At 23.0% G+C, this 27,383-nt stretch overlaps 3 protein-coding genes across 3 annotated transcripts; all 3 read right to left on the bottom strand.

Moving 5' to 3' along the window:
- Nucleotides 1-986: 986 nt before the first annotated feature.
- On the bottom strand, nt 987-7,720 carry Bma-ced-12 (Uncharacterized protein; the record flags this gene model as incomplete). Its single annotated transcript, XM_043080906.1, has 15 exons — nt 987-1,171; nt 1,418-1,612; nt 1,712-1,822; nt 2,148-2,266; nt 2,557-2,726; nt 3,071-3,201; nt 3,302-3,413; nt 3,675-3,845; nt 4,159-4,332; nt 4,870-5,026; nt 5,461-5,658; nt 5,888-6,069; nt 6,412-6,588; nt 6,829-6,933; nt 7,628-7,720. The coding sequence occupies 15 exons, from the start codon at nt 7,718-7,720 to the stop codon at nt 987-989; spliced, it is 2,280 nt and encodes a 759-aa protein (XP_042936840.1).
- Nucleotides 7,721-9,772: 2,052 nt separating this feature from the next.
- On the bottom strand, nt 9,773-18,020 carry Bma-sesn-1 (Sestrin, putative; the record flags this gene model as incomplete). Its single annotated transcript, XM_043080907.1, has 10 exons — nt 9,773-9,874; nt 10,373-10,524; nt 11,103-11,176; nt 11,430-11,539; nt 11,972-12,159; nt 12,296-12,558; nt 12,956-13,086; nt 13,532-13,714; nt 14,110-14,221; nt 17,944-18,020. 10 exons carry the CDS (start codon nt 18,018-18,020, stop codon nt 9,773-9,775), a joined length of 1,392 nt encoding a protein of 463 aa, XP_042936841.1.
- A 2,433-nt stretch (nt 18,021-20,453) lies between these two features.
- Bm17672 (Uncharacterized protein) lies at nt 20,454-22,971 on the bottom strand (the record flags this gene model as incomplete). Its single annotated transcript, XM_043080908.1, has 2 exons — nt 20,454-21,819; nt 22,850-22,971. 2 exons carry the CDS (start codon nt 22,969-22,971, stop codon nt 20,454-20,456), a joined length of 1,488 nt encoding a protein of 495 aa, XP_042936842.1.
- Between the last annotated feature and the right edge of the window lie 4,412 nt (nt 22,972-27,383).

Consider the following 27,383-nt stretch of genomic DNA (forward strand, 5'->3'; position numbering starts at 1 on the left):
GATGATAAATTGAAATATTAGTAATCAAAAATTACTTGTAAAATTATTGACTAGTAGTTTTCGATACTGCTTTATAATCGATTAACGATTTTCTTCAAATTCTGTTATCAAATCTATTAGCTACTGAGACAGAGAGAGAGAGAGAGAGAGAGGAGAGAAATGATCTATTATAATGACAAATTTGTTTATCGATTTCAAGTGCTGGAACAAACTATACGGAACAGATGTGTATCCTATGGCCATAAATGATAATGCTATCAATCATTTATTTAATGGTCGTTTATTTACTTCAACATCTTAAATGCTATTAATCTGATTAAATCTGTTTCACACCTTAAATAATAAAATAATCCCTCGTTTAGTTTAGCCTTAAATTGGATGGTAAATAAACTCGTTAGTAATTTTTTAGAAAAAATTTGATTCCAAAGAGTAAGTTATAAAATGAAAAATTCAGGAAATTACTTCAAAATTAAATGAAGCAAATAGAGGATTAGAAAGTATTACTAATCTTTAATGAATTAATCTACAGCTTCATATTTTGTAATATCAAGGCAATTAAATAAATTTACTTATGATCTGAGGATAATTTATGCAAAAATTTTTCACCTCTATTTTTTATCAATATTACATTTTGATGAATATGTTGGAATATAGAATGTAGTTGAGTTATCAATAACAGATGGACTATACAAACTAAATCGTTTAGTGAACAGCCATCAATTCTTTTTTTCTCTTATTTTACGAATGAAATTTTATTCGATTATGAATTTATTTTTAATTCTTCTGTCGCAAAAAAAGAAATGAGAATGAAAATATTTAATTAATAAAAAATGGCAGTATGAACATATGACATAAATTAATTATCAAACTTTGAACAATGTACAATAAATCATAATACAAGCTTCTAGCACGAAAATATATTTAAAAATGCAACTATTACATAAATGACATTTTATGCAAAACATCAATTTTCCAGTTTGAAAAAGTTATACTTTTGTTACAGAAATCTTAGTGTCAGCAATATCTTTTGGAATCCAATCAAAATTTTTTGGTAGAGGTGGTATTTCGATTGAATTTGGAATATGATCCAGTTCAAGCAATCGCATTTTTAGTTCAATATTTAAAAAGCGATCCACTTGTCGTTGAGCTTGAATTGACAGTTTATTGACACCTATAATTAAAATTTCTCTAATGAACCGTTTTGGTGATATTGGATTTCATTTGAAAATATTTGAAAATTCAAAGTTCAGTATCCGAAATTGCACAAAATAGTATTAGCAATTGCTACTTGAAATAATTCATTGTTCACAACAAAGGCAAAGCATTTGTTTTTGAACAAAAACCAACAATATTTGATAGAAATATTCGGTAAGATACCAATTAGAGAGAGAGAGAGAGAAAAAAAAAAAAGAATTACCAATCAGAGCATTGATACCATCACACCAAGCATTTATCGTTTGTTCATCAAAAGTTAACAAATGATAAAGATCAGGCTTATCACCAACTTCAAGCGTTATACCGCGTACATTTGAATTTTTCTTTCCCTTTGTACTGCTCTTTGGAAAATCACCTTCACCACCGGCCACTACACTTTGTATATCAGCTATATCAACTGTAAATATATTTTATTTCATTTCAAAAGCAAATGATGCATAAGTAATTAAAGTGAAATTTTAGACGAAAACAATAACAAAATCATATTTGACTTCACTTTTGATATTTCCAGAAGAGTTTGCATTTGATGAGGATTCTGTGTTTGAGCAATCTGTACAAATTAGCATCTTCTCGTTGGCATCCAATTTCCAAAACCAGAATTGTTGCCCTTAATGAATATCTGATAATTAAAATTTTATTTTTCTTCACAAAAAAAGATATATATATATATTTCCTTTATTCCTTAACATATATATTAATTGATGTATTAATCATGTGTATTTTTTTAATTTTTTGCCACTTTTTTTTTCATTTCGTTACTGTTATCGAATACTACATTTGTTTCATGTCGATTTATCTTATTTCAATTATGTCTTATCAAGTTGTCTTACTTCTCTGGTCTTCATTATAGATCTACTACTATTTGAAAAATTCAACAAAGTAAGTATGTTGCACAGATGAAGCTAGAAACATGAACTGGAAGGAAAAAAAACCTTTCTGCATCGATTTGCTTTTTACTAGCTTCCCAAATTTATAGCCACTTTTTAAAACGCACTTACGATTTTTCAGCACTAATTCAACAATACTTGGTCGAAGATATTCGCGTAATTCTCTGAAAAATCAACGAAAAAAAATTAATATATTTTCATCACAGTTAAAATATTTGCTAATTTATACGTTATATCTATAGTATATTTGAACTCAACTTGATCTAAAAAGAAGAAAAAAAAAAAAAAACTGGATCCTCCTACTAGTTTAAAAAAAGAGTAAATTAAGATGCTTTCAAGATATAACATAATACTTATTTAGGTCAGTTATTTTCGATTAATTCATTTCACTGATCAATGATTTAAATTCAGTAAACAGAAGAAAATAAAACAATTTCAAGCTTTAAAAATTCACTTGACAGCATCACTTTGTAATTCTTCTGCTTCTTTAGCACTTCGTTCTTTTTCCCAAATTTTCTTCATATGCGGATACGAATGAGCTGCTAACAGCTCCTCCAACTTTTCAATTGTGTCTGGTTTTTCCAGTAAACAAACATCAATTTGCTTCCTAACAACTGCTAAAACCTGCAAAAATAAATTTTACCGGCAACTATTTACAGCATGAGACAACGCATTCAATTATGGTATCACATGTGATGCATACATCTGATTGAAATTTTGAAATGATTTATAATTAGAATCCCAATGATTCTGCTTAATTCTTGTCTATAATTAATATATGTTCAGAATTGGGGTTTCTAAATTTGATCAGAGTTTATTTTCAATATCAATCAAAAATTAGCAAAAAGTAATGCATTTCACTGATCCTGCACTTTCAATAATTCCATTAATTTCCTTTTAGATACTAAAAAAATCGAAAAATAATAACAATAATAAAATGCTAAGATTATTTTATAATTTTCATCTACCTTTTTAATGTCTTCTTCACTTGCATGCATTTCACGCCATGTACGATGAAAAAGTTTTACAAGCACTGCAAAAAGATCCAAAAATGGTCGATCACTCTTGAACAATAAGACCATCAATCGATCACCTTCTTCTATAAATCAATTATTTTTTAGTTGCTTATAAAGTAATAATTTAAACACATATGGTGGTTTTTTTTTTCGAAAGATGAAAATAATTTGATAAAATATTACCAGGTTCATTGATAACATGAAGAATATCAATCAACATTTGCACCAAATGAACCGATACCAACAGTAGGGACCATAGATTGTTATCAGATCTCATTGAATTTTCCACCGATATCTAAAATCATCGCATTATTATTAAATCATATGTGTAGTACTACATAAAAATCATTATTAGATATTAATAAACAATCTAACTCGAAATTGCTTTTTGCATTCATTTAAAAATCAAATCATAAGAATTAAAAAATATGCGGAAAAATTTATATGCTTAGAAATAATACTTATAATTAATTCGCGAAAGAAAGATGTCTTATTCTACAGCAAATTTTGTTGAAATAGTAAATTAATAAAAAAAAAAAAAATACTATTAACTTACTTTTGTAATTGAATCAGCATAATGAGTTACAAAGAGAAGAATTGTTTCCAATGCTAATGATCCTGGTGGTGTTTGTATGACTGCTTCCGTAAAATTTAAAAATTCTGCACGCTTTTCTTCTGACATAACATGCATTCCTTTACTGCTTTCACCGTTCAAAAGTTTTAGTTGCTAAAATTTTGTAAAAAAATTTGACAATTATTAGATGCAACTAAATCTCATCACATTTTCTTTAATTTAATTTCATATATACATAGGTAATTTAATACATACAGAATGCATATATACTTTAATAAAAGAGTGCAGTATATATTAATTCATATATAACTAAAATGAATAATATTTATAAGTATGAATTTGGACTGAAAAAAAAAATATATATTTTTCATAAAAAGTTCGAAAAATCATTTCCTCGTATCTTTTTTTTTTCTTAAAGCACAAAAATTTGTATTGTACAATTTATTTTTCTTTAATTATAACTTACAAAAACTCGTTCAATTTCCGCTTCTGTAGGAATACGCATAGCTTTTTGAGATAGTTTATTCAATTGTATTCGTTGTACTATAACAAGTTGCTGCTCAATTCCAACATCCAATTGCTTTCCTTTCCTTAGCACTGATTTTTCAATTGCACAACGAAACGGTGTTACATGAAGATTCTTAAAATTTGATATCATATCAATGAAAATAAATTGAAATAATATCATTTGTTGAGATTCTTTTAAATGATTCAAAATAAATAAACATGATATAAGTTATGTGCGAAAATTTTGAATTTCTGAATTGGGATCCCGAGAATTTTTCTTTTCAAACATTTTTATAAAATTTTGAAATCAGTGAAATATATTCCAAATATGAAATACGTACATTAAACTATATAAAAAGAATAAAAATGATGAAATAAAAAAAAAAAAAATAACAGAAATGAAAATGAAATATTACTAATATTTTAACCTAAAAATGCAAATTTCGAGTGCAATCCAAAAGCTAATTTTTCGCATCTGAAAATGATGTGACTGAGCTTTCATCGCTAATTGATATTAATGATATTTACTACTATTACCTTTAAAAGTTAGCCAAAAATATCATCAAAAAAACTTCTACTATCAATATTATCATATTCATAACATATTACAACTGCCAACACTAAAATTTATACGATATTTTTAAAAGAAATAAAATTTTTCTACTCTCACCTCCACAATATCATTTTTTACATGGTCTCTGGCCTTACTGTATAAAGAATTCATCAACGTCAAAACATTCAAAATGACTCGTTCGTCTGATTTTTCAAGATGACGTATAAGTGATTCAAAAGGTACCTCTCGCAATACCAGATTCATTTTCTCATCACTGAAATTCAAAGAACATTAGCACTACTAAAAATATGAATTATATTTTCAGAAATTCACATAGGAAATTACTAAAATATGTTTTACAGCTTCTAAACAACAAATTAAAAAAGAAAAAAATGAATTTGAATATTCATGATTACTATAATTTTCGGAATGCGAATTAAATTTGTGAGTTTAATAATGGAATCAGTTTTGATAACAGAAGTTATCATGATGAAAGGGAGCAAAGGTCGTCATCTAGGATATCAATGTTTTACTCCGATTTTACCGAAACAAGTATCAGTGTTAACAACTGCAATGGTTAATAAACTAAAATACCATTTAGATTAACAAGAAAACATATTATGCAGAGCAGTAAGATTAAATGAAAGATAAAAATAATTAAATGAGTCAAATTTATTCCTATAAATATCCATTGGAAAAATTTTATACTTTTTAGCATTTAAAATAAGATCGATAATATTGAGCGATGAAACTAATAAGGTATTATCTTCTTGTTTGGCTCTGCCCGTAATATTTTCTGCTATTTTAGAAACAAATTCATCCGAAACCTGTGACCAATACATTAAACCAGGATGATCCATCAATATTAGCAATGCTTGGAGAAAACGTGATTGAGAGGAAACGCTGCTAAAAAAAACTGCTTAAAGCAATGTTAAAATTTGAATTACTTTAGCATAGATTTTATTCATTCTTAGATAAATGTTGGTTTTATCAAATATGAGTCTAACAATCATTGATGATTTATAATGCTAAAAATTGATCAAACTAAAGAAATTCATTGGAAAAAATTTTAAAAAACTGAAAAAAATCCACGAATTTCAATAAAATATTATAAGAAATGAAAGTGAATGTATACTCAGCACATAATCCTTTTTCGATAACTTCAAATATATAATCATATCCACCTATACGCAAAAATTGTGTTGCAAATGAAACATCACCGCATAAAGCCATCAGTTCATTAAGCGTTACTCGTAAATCTCCAGTATGAATTGCAGGATTATGCAAACGTGATAAGAAATAATGCGCATAACGTTCCTGTGAAAAAAATAAAAAATAAGTGTTATAAGTTAGCTAAATTTTCAATTTTACAATTTATCAGATTAAAATGTTGAAATAATCGATTACAAAATATACTGAAATATAAGAAAAAATGAGAACTTTAATCCAGTTATGACAAAAAATAACTATGTTTATATTTTAGTTCATTTACATGTAATTCTTTTGTAACTATTATAAAATTTTATTGCTTTAAAGCATCATTAAATTTTCTTTCTAATTTTATCATAAATCGAAAGCTGGCATTTCAGGAATAACAAATTCGGATTTATTTGCAGAAAAAAGAAATTTAAAGGATATGCAAAATTAGAAAAATAATACCGGAGATGCGGTTAAAATAAGAATGAATCCTTGGGGTACCAAACTACGATTTTCCTTAGTTAGAAAAACACCATCATTACCATAATCTTCAAATTTCAATGCATATGTATTCCTCTCCGATTGTGGTAGCTTCAATTCGATACTCAAACGTGTAATTAAATCCGTTAAAACTTCATTCTGCAAATAATGAATTGAGTAATATATCTTTTCAGTGATTTTAGCAATTCTAACTTTGTGAATATGCAAAATTAACTTCAATTTTAACTGCAACAAAACTCTAATTAAAAAAGATAAAACATATTTTTTTTTAAAAAAAGAGATGAAACATACAAAAAGTAAGACATATTAACAATTAAAGTCTAAAAAACTGTGAAAAAGAGCTGCATTATCTTAGCTCTAAACTGTAATAAAATTTGCCTGTTTGTCAAAAGTTAAATATGCCCAAGTAACGTTTGTATTGCATTCTGTAGGAAATTCATCGCCTAGATATCTCTTTAAATGTGGATCCAATTTCACAGCTCCCTGAAAAAAATGAAAATAATAAATGAAATCAAATTAAAATTTATAAAAAAAAAAAAAAAACTTACTAAAAAAAATTGAAAATTTTATTTGAAAATTCACTAATAAAAATAATAATAACATTTTCAATATATTTTAATTAATTCATAATTAATGGAGTTTTCTTTTTTCATAATTTAAATTAAATTATTAGTAATGTTATTTATCGTAATATCAGTAATATCTGATCTGAAATGAAAATTTTCTTCATTACATTAAAAAATTTGTTTCCGCTTTGTCTGATTTTTATCGGATGCAGATGATGAATAAAAAATAAATATGATATATATTTGCAATAAAAATAACTTATTTTAAAAAAAGTGCCAATTTAAATATGCGAATAAGTATTTTTTTTTTCCTTATGAAACCTATTCGTTGAAATCTATAAATTTTTCAAGAGAAAAAAAAAGTGAAAAGTTATAGGTGTGAAAAATAACCTAACAAAGAATTAAAATTTAAATTCGAATATTGAAATAAACATCTACATAGCTATTTTAAACAAAAATAAACTCAAATTTTACTCCATACTAATATCTTTTTTTTGAATAATTTGAGAATATTTCTGTATTACATTTACAGTTTCATTTCTTATATTTTCGAAAATGAAATAAAATTAATTCTCGCTTGGATAACTAATCTTATTTAATAAACTGATTACCTTAACAAGATTTTCCGGAAGACGTATATCAATTTCTTTTAATGGTTTCGATGCGGTATGGAAATGTGCAGCACCGAGTTGATCCGGTCCCATTCAATTTCCTATATTTTTGTCTAAAAAATATTATTACATCAAATAAAAATAATTCAAATTTAAATACAGGAAGACCGAGAGAGAGATAGAGAAAGAGAAAAGAGGATGTGAAAAAAGATGAAATCAATATTTAGCAATAAAAATTTTAGCAAAATTAGAAAAAATATGTTAAGAGTGAAGTAAATGAATAATTTCATTTTTTATTAGTTTTAAGAATGAAAAAGTAAATGCATAATTTAATTTTTGATAGTTATACTTCTAAATATACTCAAATTTTGATATATTACAATTAATTTTATAAAAATATGTTCATAAGAAATGAAGCATACAATAAATTAGCATAATAAATGTAAAAGTTATTTGATGTATAAATGTTTAATACTTAAAATTCGGTAAATTTTTCCGTCGCAATTTGACTTCAAACCCATTGACGGTTATTATTACGGTTTGTCTTCCATTTTTTCATCTTTTTTTTTTCTCTTTCTCTTGAGAATGATTGCAAAAATTGGGCATTTCTTTCGAATTAAAAGGGCAATTTTTATTAGTTCAATTTTAATTGTAATTATTATAACCTTAATGAATGAACAAACTATTATCAGAAATTGTTGTTTTAAAATTATGATTGTTTTCTGTTATGCATCAATATATTAAAATACGTGCTTATTTCCACGCATCCACACACGCATACACGTCATTCCAAACACAGACACGTCATACATATGTGGTGTACACGTATCATATATATATGCGTAATACAGAAACGCATACGTATGTACACACGTACCTACATATAATATACAAACGTATCAAATTACTTTAATTTAAAATGTTCAATTTTTGCATATTAGCGATTAAATTCGATTAATTGATTGATTGGCTGATAAAATTAATTGGTTAAGTGGATGTAATAGCAACAATTCTCCTTTTTTTTTCATCTCTAATAATTTTATTTACATTTTTATTTTATTTACGTTTTTTTTTGTTTTTTAAAAAGAAACAAAACTTTTTAAAAATGAGAAAAAAAGTGAAAGACTTTAAAAAATATACAAATTTTTGCATAAATCATAAAAGCATCTTTTTTTTTTTTTTTTTTTTCAAAATGAATGAAAAAAAAAAATCAATCGTTATCTAAAAATGAGAGGAAAAAAATTCATTATAATTAAATATATGATTGAATGAATGGATTTCTTTTTTCTTTTAAATTATTCAAATTTAAATGCATTACTCTTTATTTATTTGTTTATTTTTTCAAAAGAAAACAAAAACAAAGTTTTTTTTTTTTCCTTACAAAAGTGAAAAATTAAAAATAAAAAGAAATACAACAAAAAAAAAAAAAAAAAAAAAAGGAGAGGAATATATGGCACTAATATGAGGTGAATATAATTTTTCCAATAATAAATTGGAAACTGAAGTAAAATTAAAATTGCATTCTTTAAAAAAAAAAAAAAGGAAAAAGTTATAAGCAATAATATAACAATAAAGAAAATAAAAATTATATGACAAATGATGAAAAGAAAAAACAAACAAACAAACATATTTAATGAAAATAATATGGAACGAAAAAAAAAAACAATAAACAAGGATAAAGCAAAAAAAAAAAAAAGTGGAAGCTACAATATTATTTTTTTTTTCCTCTGAAATATACACAATCAATTGAAATCAAATGTAACAAAAAAAAAAAAATTACATTAAAATTTTTTTTTTTGATCAAATTACATTAAATTTTTTTGGAAAAGTTTGTCGTTGCTACAGCAATTTTATATTCATTAAAATATTTAATTTTAAAACGAATTCGAAGTTTAAATTTAACGACAAAATTTAATTAACTGAAACAAAAAAGTCTTTTTTTTTATATATATGTAAAACAAATGCAATGAAAATTATCAAACAATTTTTAAAAAAAAAATGATTTATTAGAAAAAAAAAAAAAAAAAAAAACAATTGAACCTTTTATCATAGCTAAACAAAGAAAGGAACAAAAATAAAAAAACTCAAATTTTTGTAGCCTTTTACAAATAATCACTGATAAGAACAAGAAAATGATAAGATAAGCTAAGCAACTGTTGATGAATTATTGAATTTGACAAGAGCACGAAAGAAATAAATCAATTCCGCTTGAAGACGTGCTTCCATCATTATCAGTAATACATGTACCTAAAATTTTCATTTAATTTAATTTAATTTAAATTAATTAAATACTCAGAATGAAAAAAAGAGTAAAAATTTAATTCAATTTATTAAATTGAAATAATTTAATTAAATTAAACAATTAAAAATAAAACATTTAGAAAAATGATGATACACACTACTGCTGCACCATAAAATGATTTTATCAAAAAAAAAAAAAAAAAAAAAAACAATTTCAAATTTTATAGCTTAACAGCAGCTAATCGCAGTAGTGAAAAATTATAAAATTTTCCAAAATTTACATATGAAAATGATAATGATGATAAGATCAAAGATTACATTTGTCGTTTTTCTCTTTTTTTTGGTTAAGTAATAACTTTTAGTAGTATAATAATGAGTGTAAACAAATAATGCATAAATGTAATGTAAATAAGATAATATATCATTATCAGTTCAAAAAAAAAAAAAAAAAAAGATAATACATCTAATTTCATAATTTCAAAAAAAAAAAAACGCTTATCAAACCTTTTCAGATGATCTAAAATCGATCATAACAGACTGTCGTAATGAATCTGTTATTTGATGTGGATGACAACATGTCATCTTGATAAATGTTTTCATTTTACGATTTAGCATAATATTTACTTCAGCATAATTATAATCATCGTGTCGAATACCTGTAATTGCATACTGTTAAAAAATTCTTAAATTACAAATAATAATTATTACTCATTCATTTATTTAATTTTTCTTTTTTAATTCTTATCCTACAATTCATTCATCATATATGTTAAACAAAAAAAAAAAAAAATAATAATTTGAAATGTTTAATGAATATTATCAGTTTTTTTTTTTTTTGTTTTGTAATATAATATTAATGACAATAATCCTGTAATTAAATACTTTCAAAATGCAATTTATTGAATATATATATATATATTTTAAGTATTTACAAATTGATTAATGATTATTTATTAATCTAATCATTAATTAATTTGCTTACTAATTCATTTATTTAGCAATTTACTAATTAATCTATTTGGTAATTCGTTTAACGAGTTACAAATTTATCATTCATTAACTTATTAACTTAGTATGTTATTGTACATGTGATACTACAGGATAAAAAAGAATTGCTTTAAGCTTTAAACTTTTAAGTAAAAATTTACTAATAAAGTACTGATTAGATTGTAACTCTTCTAACTTATGCTTTTTCTTTTAATAATTAATTAAGGAAAAGTTAATAATACGATACCATATAACGATTGAATGTACATCCAAATTGCATTTCGATATTTACTTGTATCCACATCACTATAAGCACCCATTCTAAAATGATTAAATATTTTGTAATTAATTAATTAAAATAATTTAATGCTTATTTCTTGAAATTTGAAATTTTTAACAGCAAAAAAGATGACCAAAAAGGAAAGATATTTATCGAAATCAAGAATTATACATTGTAGAAATAATGGCTATGATTGTTATAATAGTAATTATAATCAATAATCAAATGCTAAGAATTAATTATAAAATTAATTAAAGTGACAACATTAAAATAATCAATAAAAATAATAATTACGTGGAATAAGTAAGATTTTGAATAAGTGTCATTTTTTTATCCAAAATATCAGCCATTTCATTATATAATTCATCAACACAGCTATAGCCTTGATCTTCCCATGAAAATTCCTTAAAAAAAATTGATAATTTTGAAAAAAAAAAAAAACGGATTTCTGAAATTTTTAAATTTAATTTTTGTAAGTTCAAAAAATACAATAGAAAAAATTAGTTGATAAATAAAAATACTACGTTAAAATTAAAAAATAAGTATCAAATGGAATAAAATTGAAATTTGAAATCACAAAAAAAAGTTCAAATTCACATTTTATAATTTTAGAAATCATGAAAAAAGATGATTAACTAATAAATAATACATTTCATAAAAAAGAATTATCAGTTGAAATGACTTATTTTAGGAAAATTAAATTTGCAGATATGTAAATTTAAAAAAAAAAAAAACTTAATATCTATTCATTTAGCATTAAATGAATTTTATTTTTTATTTAAATTAAACATTTCATTAAAAAAAAATTTTTTTTTTTATATTTAAAAATTACTAACGTGAATTTTATGTGTTCGAGTAAAAGCATCTTCTGCACATTGAGCAAAATCAACGTAACCAAAATGATTATTAAACGTATATAACGTTGAAATATTGTTATCAGATATTATGGAATTTTCCATCGAATTTTTTTTCATACAATTATTTTTCAATCTATTTTCTGCTATTAATATTTCCTCGCTTTTAACTAAAAAAATAAATAATAATTAAATAATTAGCAAATGAAATATAAATCAAAAATTATTCAACAATAATCACATAGAAAAGAAAACAAAAAAAAAAAAAAAAAAAAAGAGAAACAATTTTTAATTTATAAATTTTACCAGAATTTGTAGATTTGATTTCATCGCAATCGTTTTGCACTTTCAAAAAATCCATTTGCATTTTAGCCTCGTCATCTGTTTGCTTTACATCATTATTTAATTGTGATTTTTTCAACTGTTCCATATATCCCAGTAATACCTCAATCTTACAATCATCATTATCAGTGCTATCACCGCCACTATCAACACCACCATCACCGCCACCATCACCGCTACTACTATTTCCAATCCATTTTTTTTGGTCGTTTATTACCTTGAGTGAACTGAAATTTAATAATTTAATTTAAACAATGATAAATTAATAAATGTATTACTGATTTTTCTTTTTCCCTTTTTTTTTTTTTTGAAAAACATTTAATTATTTATTATGATTGTATTGTTGTAATAATAACTGATAATTAATAGTAATAATGATAATTAATAATAAAAATAACAATAACAACAACAGTAACAATAATAATAATAATTAACAACAATAGCAATAATTAAAATAATAATAATAAAGGTACAGATAATTTTAATATATATTAATTTTAAAATATTACATAATTAATTAATATATGTAATTATAAAAAGAACAAAAATATTTTGTGTTCTAAAAAAAAAATTAAGAAAAAAAAAAGCTAATAATTATAATAAATTATAAATTTCTATACAAACCTTTCATTTGAATATTTGATATCATTTCCTAGAATAAATGAGCATAATACATGAGTTTGTGCTAATACAATTGATGCTTGAACTAATTCAGATAAACACCAATTTGCTGGCGAACAACATTTTATAAGCATCTGCAAAAAGAAAAAAAAAAAAAAATTTAATTTTATAAAATAAATTTGAAAATGTTCAAATAATAGCAATTATTTGTATTTGTTTATGCTATTAATTAATTTCCATTTATCTAAAGCTCTGATAATCAATATTTTAATTTATTTGTCATAATTATGCATGTATATATTTAGGTATCTTAGGTATATAAAATAATTTCAAATTAATTAATGCAATAATTATAATAATTTAATTGAATGTAGTATGTATTAATTAAAATAACTATAATATTAACATTAGAATAAGTATATTATTTCCATCTTAACATAATATATATTAAAATTATTAAAAGCTTACCTACAATAATGTAAATAATTTAATTATTTGTAAAGATTATTAATTTAATTAATTCATTTGCAAAAAAGACATATATGTATAATTTAAAATTAATTAAATAAACAAACATACGGCCAAATGATCAACATTTGTTGACCATGGTTGATGAGCTAAGATTGTATTTAATACATCAATATTTTGAATTTTTTCCGAAGCATACGATAATCCTTTCAACCATTCACTCTTTCCACCAGTACGTTCAAATTCACGTCCGTGTAAATCCATTAAGAAATAACATCGATGTCTACTTGCAGCCTAATTTAAAAAAAAAAACAAAAAAACAAAAAAAGATTTTTTTTTTTTGAATTTAAAAACAAAATTTATAGCTTTAAAATGTTTCATTCTACAGCTATTCATTTTATTAAATTATCTAAAAATAAAACTAAAAGAAAGTCATTTGTAAAGGAAGAAAAAGTAATAAAAAATTTTTAAAAAAAAAAAAAAAAGAAAAGAAAAGAAAAATTCAATCACTGACAATTATTTCATATGCTAATATTTTATAAAAATTATAAAATATTTAAATTTCAAAAAAATTTTTTTTCTTTCCAAATAATAATAATAATTTTTTAATGTTATATTTTATAATTATATTCAGATTAATTAATTTGATGCAAAGGAAATTTAATTTTTTTTTTTTTTTTCAAAATTACCATTAATGCGATATAATGTCGCTCACATATTGCCATTGGACCGCTACCATAAAAAAGTTGCTCAATTGTTTGATAAAAAATAGTTCGATATTTTGGATGTAAACAAAGCCATCTGTAATTTAATAAATTAATATTAAATTTTTTTTTAAAAAAAAAAGCTTTAAAAAGAACAGAAAAAAAGTTTTTTTTTTTTTAAAAAATATTTTTTAATCATTTCATATTAAATTTAAAAAATGTTATTTTTTCTATTTCAATATAATTCGCTTCTTTTTTTTTTTTTTCACTTATCAATTCATTTTCTTTTTCTTTTGCCTCTCTAAATAATTAAAATTAAAAATATTAGACAATTATTTTATGGAAGAGAGAGAAGGAAGAAAGAGAGAGAAAGAGAAAAAAAGATAATAATTACAATAATTGTTATATATTTTTTAAATTTATTTCTCTTTTCTACATTTTCTTTCATTTCAAATATACAGGTACAATAATTTCAATAATTACTTCATAAATTAAAGATTTATAAGTTTTTTTCTTTCTTTTTCCACCCTAAATAATTGAAATTAAAAATATTAGATAATTATTTTGTAGAAGAGAACAATTCCTCAAATTTTTAACTATTTAATTCAATTTTGAAATTATAATACTCGTTTGCACCTCCCTCTTCCTCATTTTATTTATTTATTTTTTTTTTCTTAGGGAATTTTTATAAATAAATTTATTTCTATCTTATTAGCAGTTCCAAAATATACAGACGTAGAATTTTTGTTGGCTAATGTTAGCTAATACAAACTTGTTTTAATTTAGTTTTTGAAATAAGTAAATTGCTAAAGCTTTGCTTAAAAAATTAATACACTAAACAAATAAACAAGCAATTTTAACTGGTTTTTTCATATCATTATTTAAACAATTTATTACTATCAATGCTAATTTCAACAATTATTTAAAGATTAGAAAGCACAATTTGTTTGTTATTATTGTATAGCTAAAATATTTGAAAGTTTACATTACTTCTAATATATAGCTAAAGTTAAATGATTGATTACCTGTCTCAAAAAAAAAAAAAAAGAAAAAAGAAAAGAATTATTAATATTATCTGATAAATATAATTTAAATTGCTTGTTTACTAGCAAAATTTTATCACATCTGTCGTATTCGAATTTCGAAATTATGCATCAATTTTTACATTTGTTGATTTAGAATTTAACCAATGTTTTTCATAAATAATAATTTGTTGTTCAGTAAATATACATGGAAATAATTAGTAATTAGCAAATTTAATAACAGTAATAGTGAGAATAATTTAATAAACAATTTAATAACAATAACAGCTGATGGTAATAATGATTAATAATAATAATAATTGATAATAGTAAAAATGACAATAATAATAATAATAATAATAATAGTAATAATAATAAATAATGAAAGATGAAATGAGCATAATAATATTTATCATAATTGTCAACTTGTCACTTCACATTTGCTTGCAATTGTTTTTATGACAATATGTGACAACAAATCGTGAATATTAATTGACAACAATTGCTACTACAATTATGAAACAATGATTTATTTGTTTGTTTTTTCGAAAATTAATTTTATATTACTCTTTTAAATTTAAATAAAAGTAGAGAGAAAGAGAGAGAGGGAAAGGGAAAACATAAAGATTTGATTCCATATTTTATCTTTCTTTCTTTCTCTCTCTCTCTCTCTCTCTCTCTCTCTCTCCTAAATTAAACTTATCACTGTTTAGCGATTATAAATATACCTCTTTTCTCTTTTATGTTACAATTAACCCGATAAAATTTCAAAAGAATTAGGCCATAATTAATGGTTCTTAACAATTAATTAATGAATTTCTTAGTTATTGGAATGAATAATTTTCAGTAACAAAAAAGTTTAATAAATTCATATTTTTCCCTATTAGGAAAAAAAGAGGTAAAAAGGAAAATTATGTTTATAAAATAAGTTTTTAAAAAGATTTTTCTTCCTTTTTAAATATATTTTAAAAAAAAAAAAAGAATTTTTTCAACGTACATATAGAAAATAATGAAATCCAAATTTTAATTATTTAATTAAGTAATAGTAAATAAGTCCTGAATAAGTAAGTAATATGAGTTTTAAATAAGTAATGGTAAATAATAATAATGGATGTAAAAAATGAGTTTTTTGAATAAGTAAAATGAATAAAATATAAAAAAAGACAAGTAAATGATAGTAAATGAATTTTAAATAAATGATAGACAAATTAATTTTAAGCATATTACACTTGGATTTTTATAAAATTGATTTAATTTCATAAATAAGTTCCGAAATGAAACTATGCAAAAATCTTTTATAATCTTATAACTTATCAATTATGTCCCAAAATATTGCATAAAATGAAAATGACAAAAAAAAAAAAAGAAATGAAATGATTCTTTTGTTTGCAACAAAAATGCGATCATTTAAAAAAAAAAAAAAAAAAAAAACAATAGCAATAAATTTTGTATCGGATGAAAAAAAAAAAAAAAAATGTCAAAGTCATTAAAAGGTAAACATTTTGCAGACGAGAAACAATCATTAATATTTCCTATTTACTGTTTGACCTTTGACTTCTTCCAGTGTAATAATTTTTTTCAATAGTACTAATCATTTCAAATCATTATTCATCATAAATTTTAAATCATTATTAAAAAATTACTTTTAAAATTTAATAAAAAAAAAAAAAAAAACAAGTTGAACAATTGTTTAAAATACTGAAAATTTTTGATACTATTATGAATATTCGTATATCCATTTTTTTTAATTAAAAAAAATTTTTTTTTTCTAAAAAAAAATGATTCAACAATTTGGTAGAAAAACAAATTCATCAATCATTGTTGACTTATAGACCGATTTTTTAATCCTATATATGAAAGAAAAAAAGAAAACATTACTTTCACTTGAAATAAAAAAAAAAAAGTGACACTCAATCAGTTTTTTTTTTTTTGTTAAACAAGAAAAGAATGAAAAAAGAAAAATAAATAAAATTTTCCTTATCATTAGCTAAGAAAAAAAAAGGTGATAAGCACAATCAGAATATAAAAATGATAAGCACAATCAGAATACAAATATAAATAATTGTATAAATTTTCATTCGTTTTTTCATCCTTTTTTCTTTTTTAATATTTATTTTATGATTTTTTCCTAAATTTTTAAATTAAAAATTAATAATTTTATTATTGGAAATGATAAAATTAATGAATAGTAATTAACATTTATTACTCTTTGTAAATGTTAAAATAATTTGATAGTAATGAGAAATATCGTACTAAATTATAGGTTAAATTGGTAGTAAATTATATAATATTGGAATCCTATATTAACTTCAGGAAAAAAAAAAAAAAAAACAATGAAAAGATTAATATGGAATAGAAATATCATATTAAAATATATAAAATATCAGTTAAATTGTTAAATTATACTCGAATCGTATATTAATTCCAGAAAGAAAAAAAAAAAAAAACGGAAAGATTAAACGGAAAGATTAATATGGAATCGTTCGCTTTTTTTTTTTGTTTTCTTTACTCAGTATTGGTTTTGAATTATGAAATTTAATACGAAATCGAATTATGAAATTTAATACGGTAGAAAGGGAAGAAATAATCTGATTAAAAAAAATTTTTTAAATTTTCATTTTCTGTTCTTTCTGCTATTTATATCTAAAATATTTTAACGAATATTTGTTACTTTTTTCTTTTCTTTTTTGCTTTATCATTCATTTTGAATAAGCATAAAAGTGAAATGAAATGAAAATATTTGTTAAAAAAAAAAGCAAAAAAAAAAAAAAAAGAAAGAAAAATAAAATAAACAAACTTATCAAATGGTATCCAAACATCTGGTAAATAAATGAAACATGTATGTTTGCAATCATTGCTATCTTCTGAAGTCATAATTTATGCAAATAGCTGAAATTAAAACTTTTATAATCTTTTTTCTTTTGAATCATTATTTACTTCATAATTCTTAATTTTTTTTAAAATCATTATTTGCTTAATAATATTCCTAATTTTATTTACTTATCAATTTATTCGATCATTACGATTTTCATTCTTTTCTTTTTTTTTTTTTTTTTTTTTTTTGCTCTTTATATCAAATTTTTAATTTGAAAATAATTCAAAAAATAATATCAATTAGCTATGAAAATAAGAAAATAGATCATTGATATTAATTCTAAAATTCTTTAATTAATTTTACACTTTATCATATAAGTTAGCTACTAAATACGATAAGTATTATAACTTTTAAAATGTAAAACTATTTTGACAGCAATTCTCGAGAAGAGATTATTTCACATTGCTAAAATTATTTGAAGGATTTAATTTAATTTATTTATCATTCAATCTACATTGTCAACAAATTATAGATTGGAATTATAAAATAAACAAAAAAAAAAAAAATTACTTATTGATTTCGATAAATTTACAAGCGATAGCTTTTTCCTCTTCTTTAACGAGTTCTTTATGCACTGGTTAAAACTGTAAAGTAATTCGTATCCAATGAATTTTGCTTGTTTGTTTGTTTGTTTATTTACTTTTTTACCACCAATTAATGCTTCCTAAAATAATGATAAAAGTTTTACAAGTTTTCTTTTTTTTTGTTCATTCGAAATTTCACAAAAGAAATTAAACGTATAATTTAAACGATTAACATACTTTATCGATGACATATAGTTATGCAAATGAAACATTAATGAATAATCAGATAAACAGGTAAACAGGTAAACAACAATAACTTAAATTAGTTTCTTTTTTTTTCTTTTTCATTAAAAGATAAAAGAAAGAAGAAAGCAAAAATTGCTTTTAAAAAATAGCTAATTATAGATTTGATCAGTTTTTTCATTTTTTTTTTCTCTCTCTCTCCCTCCCTCTTCCCTGTAACTTCTAAATTTTCTTATAATAATAATTATCATACATCATAATGAATATTTTTTCATTTATTAAAATACAAAATTGTAATATATGCAAAAAAAAAAAAAAAAAAAGAAAGAAAATTTTCCTTTTTTTAAATTCTGCATTTTTTCAAATCTTTCATTATCGAATATTATATAAAAGTCATAAAAAGTTATGGATGAAATTTAACATCGAATATTTTTCGACTTTTCGATTACAATTTGACAAATTTTAATCGATTTTTTTCATTTCCTTTAAAATCATTAATAGTACCTATTAATATGTAAATAAGTAAAAATTTTTTTGTGTAATAAAATGATTTTTTTTTTCAAATTTTTTTTTTTTTTTTGTTGATTAAAAAAAAAATAAAAGAAAGGAAAAAATTAATTCGATGAGATGAAACATCATCAAAAGCAATAGAAATAGCACCAAATGATGAAAGAATAATTGATCATCAACTAATTTTTCTTTTTCTTCTTTCTTTTCTTTTTTTTTTTTTTTTGAAAATATATTTGTGAAGAATAATTACTCCTTTCTTATATAATTATCAAAAATCTTTTCTCTTTTTTAAATTTACAAACAACTAAAATGTATTTGAATGAAAATTAACAATTGTAAATATTAAATAACAATCTAAAAAATTAAGAAACAAAGAAAAAAATAAGATGAAAAGATGAATAAAAAAAAGAATGACAATAATGAATGATTAAATTTCATTTTATTATCTTTTAAAATATAGTAAACAATTTAGTTCAACTAATAATTTACTAAAAAAAAGAAAATATTTAAAAATTTTTTATATAAATTTTAAATGAATGAATTTGTAAGTGTAAATGATTTCCCTAGCATATCATTTTAAATTATTTCATCTTCATAATAAACAAACTTAATAATAAATAATTAAGAATTAGGTGAAAATTTTTGAATAGAAAAAAATAAATTAATTAATAAACAAAAAGATTTCAAATTTATTTGTGAACTCAAAACTAACAATCATTCGAGCAAAAGCACATGACGCTTTTCCCCGTATTACTACTATTTATTTCCATTCTATATGACCAATTCATTCTCTCTCTCTCTCTCTCTCTCTCCGTCTATGCCCCTCTACCTCTTTCTCTTTCTCTCTTCCTCTCCATCTTTCTCTCTCTATTCTGTCAAAAACTTAGCAATCAAAATTTTACCACTTTTTCTCTACTCATTTTTCCTTTATCTCATTTCCTATTCCTAAATGAAAAGAATGAAATTAAGTAGGTGATGAATAGCATGAGACACAGAGAGAGAGAGAGACAGGGAGAGCAAGGGACAAGGAGAGAGAGAGAGAGAGACAAAGCGAGAACATTTGTATGTATATGTATGGATGTGTATGTGTGTGTATGATTGTGTGTGTGTGTGCGTATGTATGTATGTCTAAGGGAAGGGATGATTTTTGATGTCTTAGATTCTTTTTGTAGTAGCGAAAAATAAATTTCGAAATTCCAAAAATTTTTTGCAGCAAACTAGTGCAATGGGATGATATATTGATTTGCAGTGGTGATAGTGATAAATGATAAGGAAAGGAATAGAATGGTTGTTAGAAGTGTCATTATCATTACTATCATTATCATTGCTATCATTATCATTACTATCATTATCATTACTATCATTATCATTGCTATCATTATCATTACTATCATTATCATTACTATCATTATCATTGCTATCATTATCATTACTATTATTATCATTACTATCATTATCATTACTATTATTATCATTACTATCATTATCATTACTATCATTATCATTACTATCATTATCATTACTATTATTATCATTACTATCATTATCATTACTATCATTATCATTACTATCATTATCATTACTATTATTATCATTACTATTATTATCATTACTATCATTATCATTACTATTATTATCATTACTATCATTATCATTACTATCATTATCATTACTATCATTATCATTACTATCATTATCATTATCATTACTATCATTATCATTACTATTATTATCATTACTATCATTATCATTACTATCATTATCATTACTATTATTATCATTACTATCATTATCATTACTATCATTATCATTACTATCATTATCATTACTATCATTATCATTACTATTATTATCATTACTATCATTATCATTACTATCATTATCATTACTATCATTATCATTACTATCATTATCATTACTATCATTATCATTACTATCATTATCATTACTATTATTATCATTACTATCATTATCATTACTATCATTATCATTACTATTATTATCATTACTATCATTATCATTGCTATTATTATCATTACTATCATTATCATCACTATTATTATCATTACTATCATTATCATTGCTATTGTTATCATTATCATTACTATTACTATCATTATCATTACTATTATTATCATTACTATCATTATCATTACTATCATTATCATTACTATCATTATCATTACTATCATTATCATTACTATCATTATCATTACTATTATTATCATTACTATCATTATCATTACTATTATTATCATTACTATCATTATCATTGCTATCATCATTACTATCATTATCATTACTATCATTATCATTACTATCATTATCATTACTATCATTATCATTACTATTATTATCATTACTATCATTATCATTGCTATTATTATCATTACTATCATTATCATCGCTATTATTATCATTACTATCATTATCATTGCTATTGTTATCATTATCATTACTATTACTATCATTATCATTGCTATTGTTATCATTATCATTACTATTACTATCATTATCATTGCTATTATTATCATTACTATTATTATTATTATTTATTATCATCATTAATTGTCATTATTATTATTTATTAGTTGTTAATTATTAATTATATCGAAGTAACAAATTCATTTTTTACGTGCATGTATTGAACGGTACATACTTGAATTGTTATTGAAAAAAAGTTTATGATAGACACAGAGGTGTATGAAGAAAGATGCATGGTACACACACGTATATTGGGAAAAGTGTACGATACAGACGTGTATTGAGGAGAGTACTTACTGTACACACGTGTATTGAGGAGAGTACTTACTGTACACACGTGTATTGAGGAGAGTACTTACTGTACACACGTGTATTGAGGAGAGCACTGCACTGTACACGTGTATTGAGGAGAGTACTTACTGTACACACGTGTATTGAGGAGAGTACTTACTGTACACACGTGTATTGAGGAGAGTACTTACTGTACACACGTGTATTGAGGAGAGTACTTACTGTACACACGTGTATTGAGGAGAGTACTTACTGTACACACGTGTATTGAGGAGAGTACTTACTGTACACACGTGTATTGAGGAGAGTACTTACTGTACACACGTGTATTGAGGAGAGTACTTACTGTACACACGTGTATTGAGGAGAGTACTTACTGTACACACGTGTATTGAGGAGAGTACTTACTGTACACACGTGTATTGAGGAGAGTACTTACTGTACACACGTGTATTGAGGAGAGTACTTACTGTACACACGTGTATTGAGGAGAGTACTTACTGTACACACGTGTATTGAGGAGAGTACTTACTGTACACACGTGTATTGAGGAGAGTACTTACTGTACACACGTGTATTGAGGAGAGTACTTACTGTACACACGTGTATTGAGGAGAGTACTTACTGTACACACGTGTATTGAGGAGAGTACTTACTGTACACACGTGTATTGAGGAGAGTACTTACTGTACACACGTGTATTGAGGAGAGTACTTACTGTACACACGTGTATTGAGGAGAGTACTTACTGTACACACGTGTATTGAGGAGAGTACTTACTGTACACACGTGTATTGAGGAGAGCACTGCACTGTACACGTGTATACTGTATGCAGTACATATACATGGGTGTACGGTATGGATACGGTATATCCATGTATCGATATGTTTGGAGCATTCCCGAAAAATTATTAACTGAATGTAAAAATTACGTATTGGTGAATTACAAAAGCACCAAATAATTTTGTAAATATGATGAATGAATTATGAGAAATGTTTTTGTTCTTTTTTTTTCCCTCTCAGAATAAAGTGACATACTACCATAAAATATAATCGAGAATTCCTGTTGATTTAAGCAATCGCAAATTTAATCAACAAATCCTAACAAATGTCCACATTGTTGACAAATTTTTTATAATCTAGTTATAATAAAAATATTTGATTCTAATAATTGGCATCAATCTAATAATCTAATAGTTATCGATAATACTTACTTTATCTATTTCCTTATTTGCTTTTTAACTTACCTATTATTAATTTACTAACACCTGACAACCTTATCAATTCCTCCATTATGATTTCTTCCACTAATAATTACCACCTATTAGAGACATAAAGCTTTCAGTCCAAATCGATGGTTTGAGGACAGTTAAAAAAAAAATTTTCAATCTTTCCTTCTCATTCTTTTTCTCTTTCTCTCTCTGTCTCTCTCCTCCTCCTCCATTCTGTTTTCATAAAACTTTAGGCTGTACAAATAAATAAATTAACATACATAATTTTTTTCCTAGTTTACATTACTAAAATGTAGATACAATGCTAATAAAGAATGGCAAATATGTTAAGATTGATCACTGAAAATTGATTTCAATAATTTTAGTAAAAGGTTTATATCAATTTAAATATTTGAAATAATATATTTCTGGTTGAACTGCTTGCTTACTAATTGAGCTAATCAATAGTATTGCGCTAAAGTATATACATAGTGTTATACTTCTTTCATTCTTCCACTATTTAAAGCAAACTAAACTATTAAAGCATTTTACAAATTATTAGCAAAGAATTGACGAAAAATCATTTTATTGCACAAAAATTTTTGCTTATATTCATATAAATATGTATTATTAATGAATCTAAAAGAAATAAAATGAAAAAAAATTGATTAAAATTTGTCAAATTTTAATCAATCGAAAAATATACGATGTGAAATTTCATCCATAACCTTTTATGACTTCCATAATATTTGATAATAAAAGATTTGCAAAAATGCAGAATTAAAAAAAGGAAAATTTTTCCTTCCTTTTTTTTTTGCATATATTACAATTTGTATTTTGATAAATGAAAATATTATGATGTATGATAATTATCATTATAAGAAAATTCGGAAGAGAGAGAGAGAGAAAAAAAAAAATGAAAAAACTGATCAAATCTATAATTAGTTAATTTTTTAAAGCAAGAAATTTCATATAATTTTTTTTTTCTTTTTCCTCTCTTTCATCTGTCAGTAAAAAATTACTTCAATTTGTCATTGTTAATTTGATTATTCATAATGTCACTATTTTACAAATAAATATTTACAATAGCAATGAAATATGTCGATCAGTTAAATTATACGTTTGCTCTTTATGCTGCAAAAGAAAATTTCAATAGCACCAATATTTTGACCTTGGATGAAAATTAAAATGGTAAAATTGAAGTAGGCAAACAGGTCGATTTCATGAAAATTGTAAATAATGTGCAAATATATATTCTTTCTTCAAATTTTGATATATAATATAATAATACAAATATAAATAAGGGAATAATAATAATAATAGTAATAAATGGAAATATTATGTATTATAAGGAATTACAATGTATTACATAAATATTAAATGGAAATAGAAAAAAACACACATACAACGTTTTGAAAAAAAAAAATATAATTACTAAATATTCTATAATATAAAATAATATTGTTTCATTAAAAAATGTTACACATTATTATTTCATAAAGAAGAAAAAAAAGTTTTTTTTTTTTTTTTTTTTTTTTTTTTTTTTAAAGATAAATAAAACCGAATGTGATAAAGTAATCAAATAAATGCAGCAAAAAGAAAGTTGAAAGAAGGAATGAAAGAGAGAAATAGACAGAAATGAAAATTTGATGAAGCAAAATGAAATAATAAAAGGAAAAAAAGTTAAATGAAAAAGAAAGAAAAGAAGAAAGAAAGAAGGAAATTATCTAAAATTTTTTTTAAAAGCGAAAAAAAAAATTGAAATGTTAAAATTTATTCACACAAATGTTGAAATATTTCATTAAGCATTTTTTAAAATCTATTAAAAATGAAAATTAATTGTGATATTTCTCTTTTTTTTAAAAAAAAAAATAATTGAAATTAGTTATAAATTTTTATGAAATATTTGACGGAATAAAATGAATATTTGAAAAGATAAATGTTTAAATTTTTAAAGAAAAAATTTTTTAAACAGAAAATTTGAAAATTTTTCATTACAAATATTTGCATTTAAATTATATGACAAATCAATTGATTTTTCCTATAAAATAAATAACTAGAAATGATTGTTAATGTTTAAAAAAATAGAAAAAAAAAAAAGAAAAGGAAAGATAAATTGCAAATTTACATTTTACATAAAATGAACAAATGTTAATTGATAGATAATAAATGCAATATTTTTAATTTAGATGATATATCGGATGAATCATTTTATAAATTTCAAAGGATAAATTTCTTTGTTACTAATTATCCATCTCTCATTAATATTCTATTATTTCTTATATGAGAAATATTCATTATTATTCTTGCAAAATTTCGCATATTTTATGATTTTGTTTTAATTTAACAATTTCACATAATACAACAAATATAATTTAATATAAATTGAATATTTAATTTTATAAAATTGAAACTTTTCCATTAATTATTAATTATTCACTTTTAGATGATAGAAATTTTACAAATTTGTAATATTTGTGATAAATGTAAGAAAGTAAAAAAAAAAAGTATAAAATAAAAATTTTTAAATTAAATCAGAAAGTATAATTTTATCATATGGAATATTCTCTCAGTCAAAACTGGATAGTATTTGATGAGAAAAATGATAACAATCAATGATTGTTTGAAAAAAAAAAAAAAAAAAGGAATAATCCAATCAATGTTAGCAATACGAAAGAGTATATTTAGTTAACAAGGATAAAATTAATTATTGCTGAAAAATTTTGCCAATTTATTAGATTTGATTAATTGATACCATATCAATGATGAATATGGCAAAATAACAAAAATAAGTCTTCATTTGCGGTCCTATTTTGGCTCTTTTTTTGTAATTTTTGGAAATTATTCGGTTTTTACCGGATATATAATTATGAATTCTGATATTAACTGAAGTTATTTAAGTCATAAATGAATATTTTAAATATTTGTTAGATGAAAAAAAAAGATTCTTTTTTTTTTTTGGAATTTTTAGAAGTACAATAAGAATGAATGAATATACTTTCGCTATTATCAAAGATTTTTGATTAAGTAGAAAAAAATTAAAAATTTGATTGGCAAAAAATGAAAATTAATCATTTCTAAATCAAAATTTTTTTTCTTCAATTTGATTTAATTAAAAAAAATAAATAATTGAGTTCATTTAGATTTAAGAAATTTTTTTGAAAATAGGAAAATACTATTTATTGAAAATAAGCATAACAATGATAAGCTACTTAACGGATGGGACAAGAATGGTGTCATGTCGTTACAGTTCAGCGAAATACTATGGACCGTGAAATAGAAGGTGCGGAATGGTGATTAAGCCGGAGCGTTCCGTTTCATTTTTCTGGCCTTCCATTTTTTTTTTATTTTTTTGTTTCGGATACATCCAATATACTGATACAATAGAATTGGTGATTTAGGAAGCAATTAATGCAATATGAATGTAATAACAGTATGTGTGTGATGTTAAAGACTTGAAAAAAACGAACAAGTTTGTAAATATTAAATTCAATTGTTATCTTCCAGTTTTTTGTATGTTTGGTTGTTCACTTATACATAAATTTGGGAAAATCAGAAAACTTTGATAAACCAATGGTTTTTTCTTCTTTTTTTTTGTGCTGTAATCCATAGTATTAGTTTTGTTTTCTTATTGAATGAATTCATCATTGGCTTCATCCATTTCCTTTTTGTTTTTATTCGAAATGTTTGAATTATTAAAGCATCGGAATAACATAACTTAAATATGCCTTCCTGGTAACTAATTGATATCATGAAAGAAATAACTGAATAGAGTTCAAGAATTTCGTTATATGTACTGGAATGATGTTGCTGTACTCAGTTTAACTAGTTGAAGTCAAGTAAATAAGTTATTATGTCTCTATGATTATTATGAAAAGCAAATATTGTCATGAATCCCTTGCAAGGTTCATATTTCGATTTGATTCATATATTAACACAATAATAATTAATTAGTGCTAATTACCGTTAATGCATAAACTAATATGAAGCCAATACTAGGTGAAATGAAAGTTTATGGGTGACTGAGTTGAAAAAAAAAAAAAAAGTTGAACTGATTGGTATTAAATGGATTGGAGTAAACTTAATCAAAATTTTATGG

Source organism: Brugia malayi (genome assembly GCF_000002995.4).
Source record: "Brugia malayi strain FR3 genome assembly, contig: Bm_v4_Chr3_scaffold_001, whole genome shotgun sequence".
NCBI lineage: Eukaryota > Metazoa > Nematoda > Chromadorea > Rhabditida > Onchocercidae > Brugia > Brugia malayi.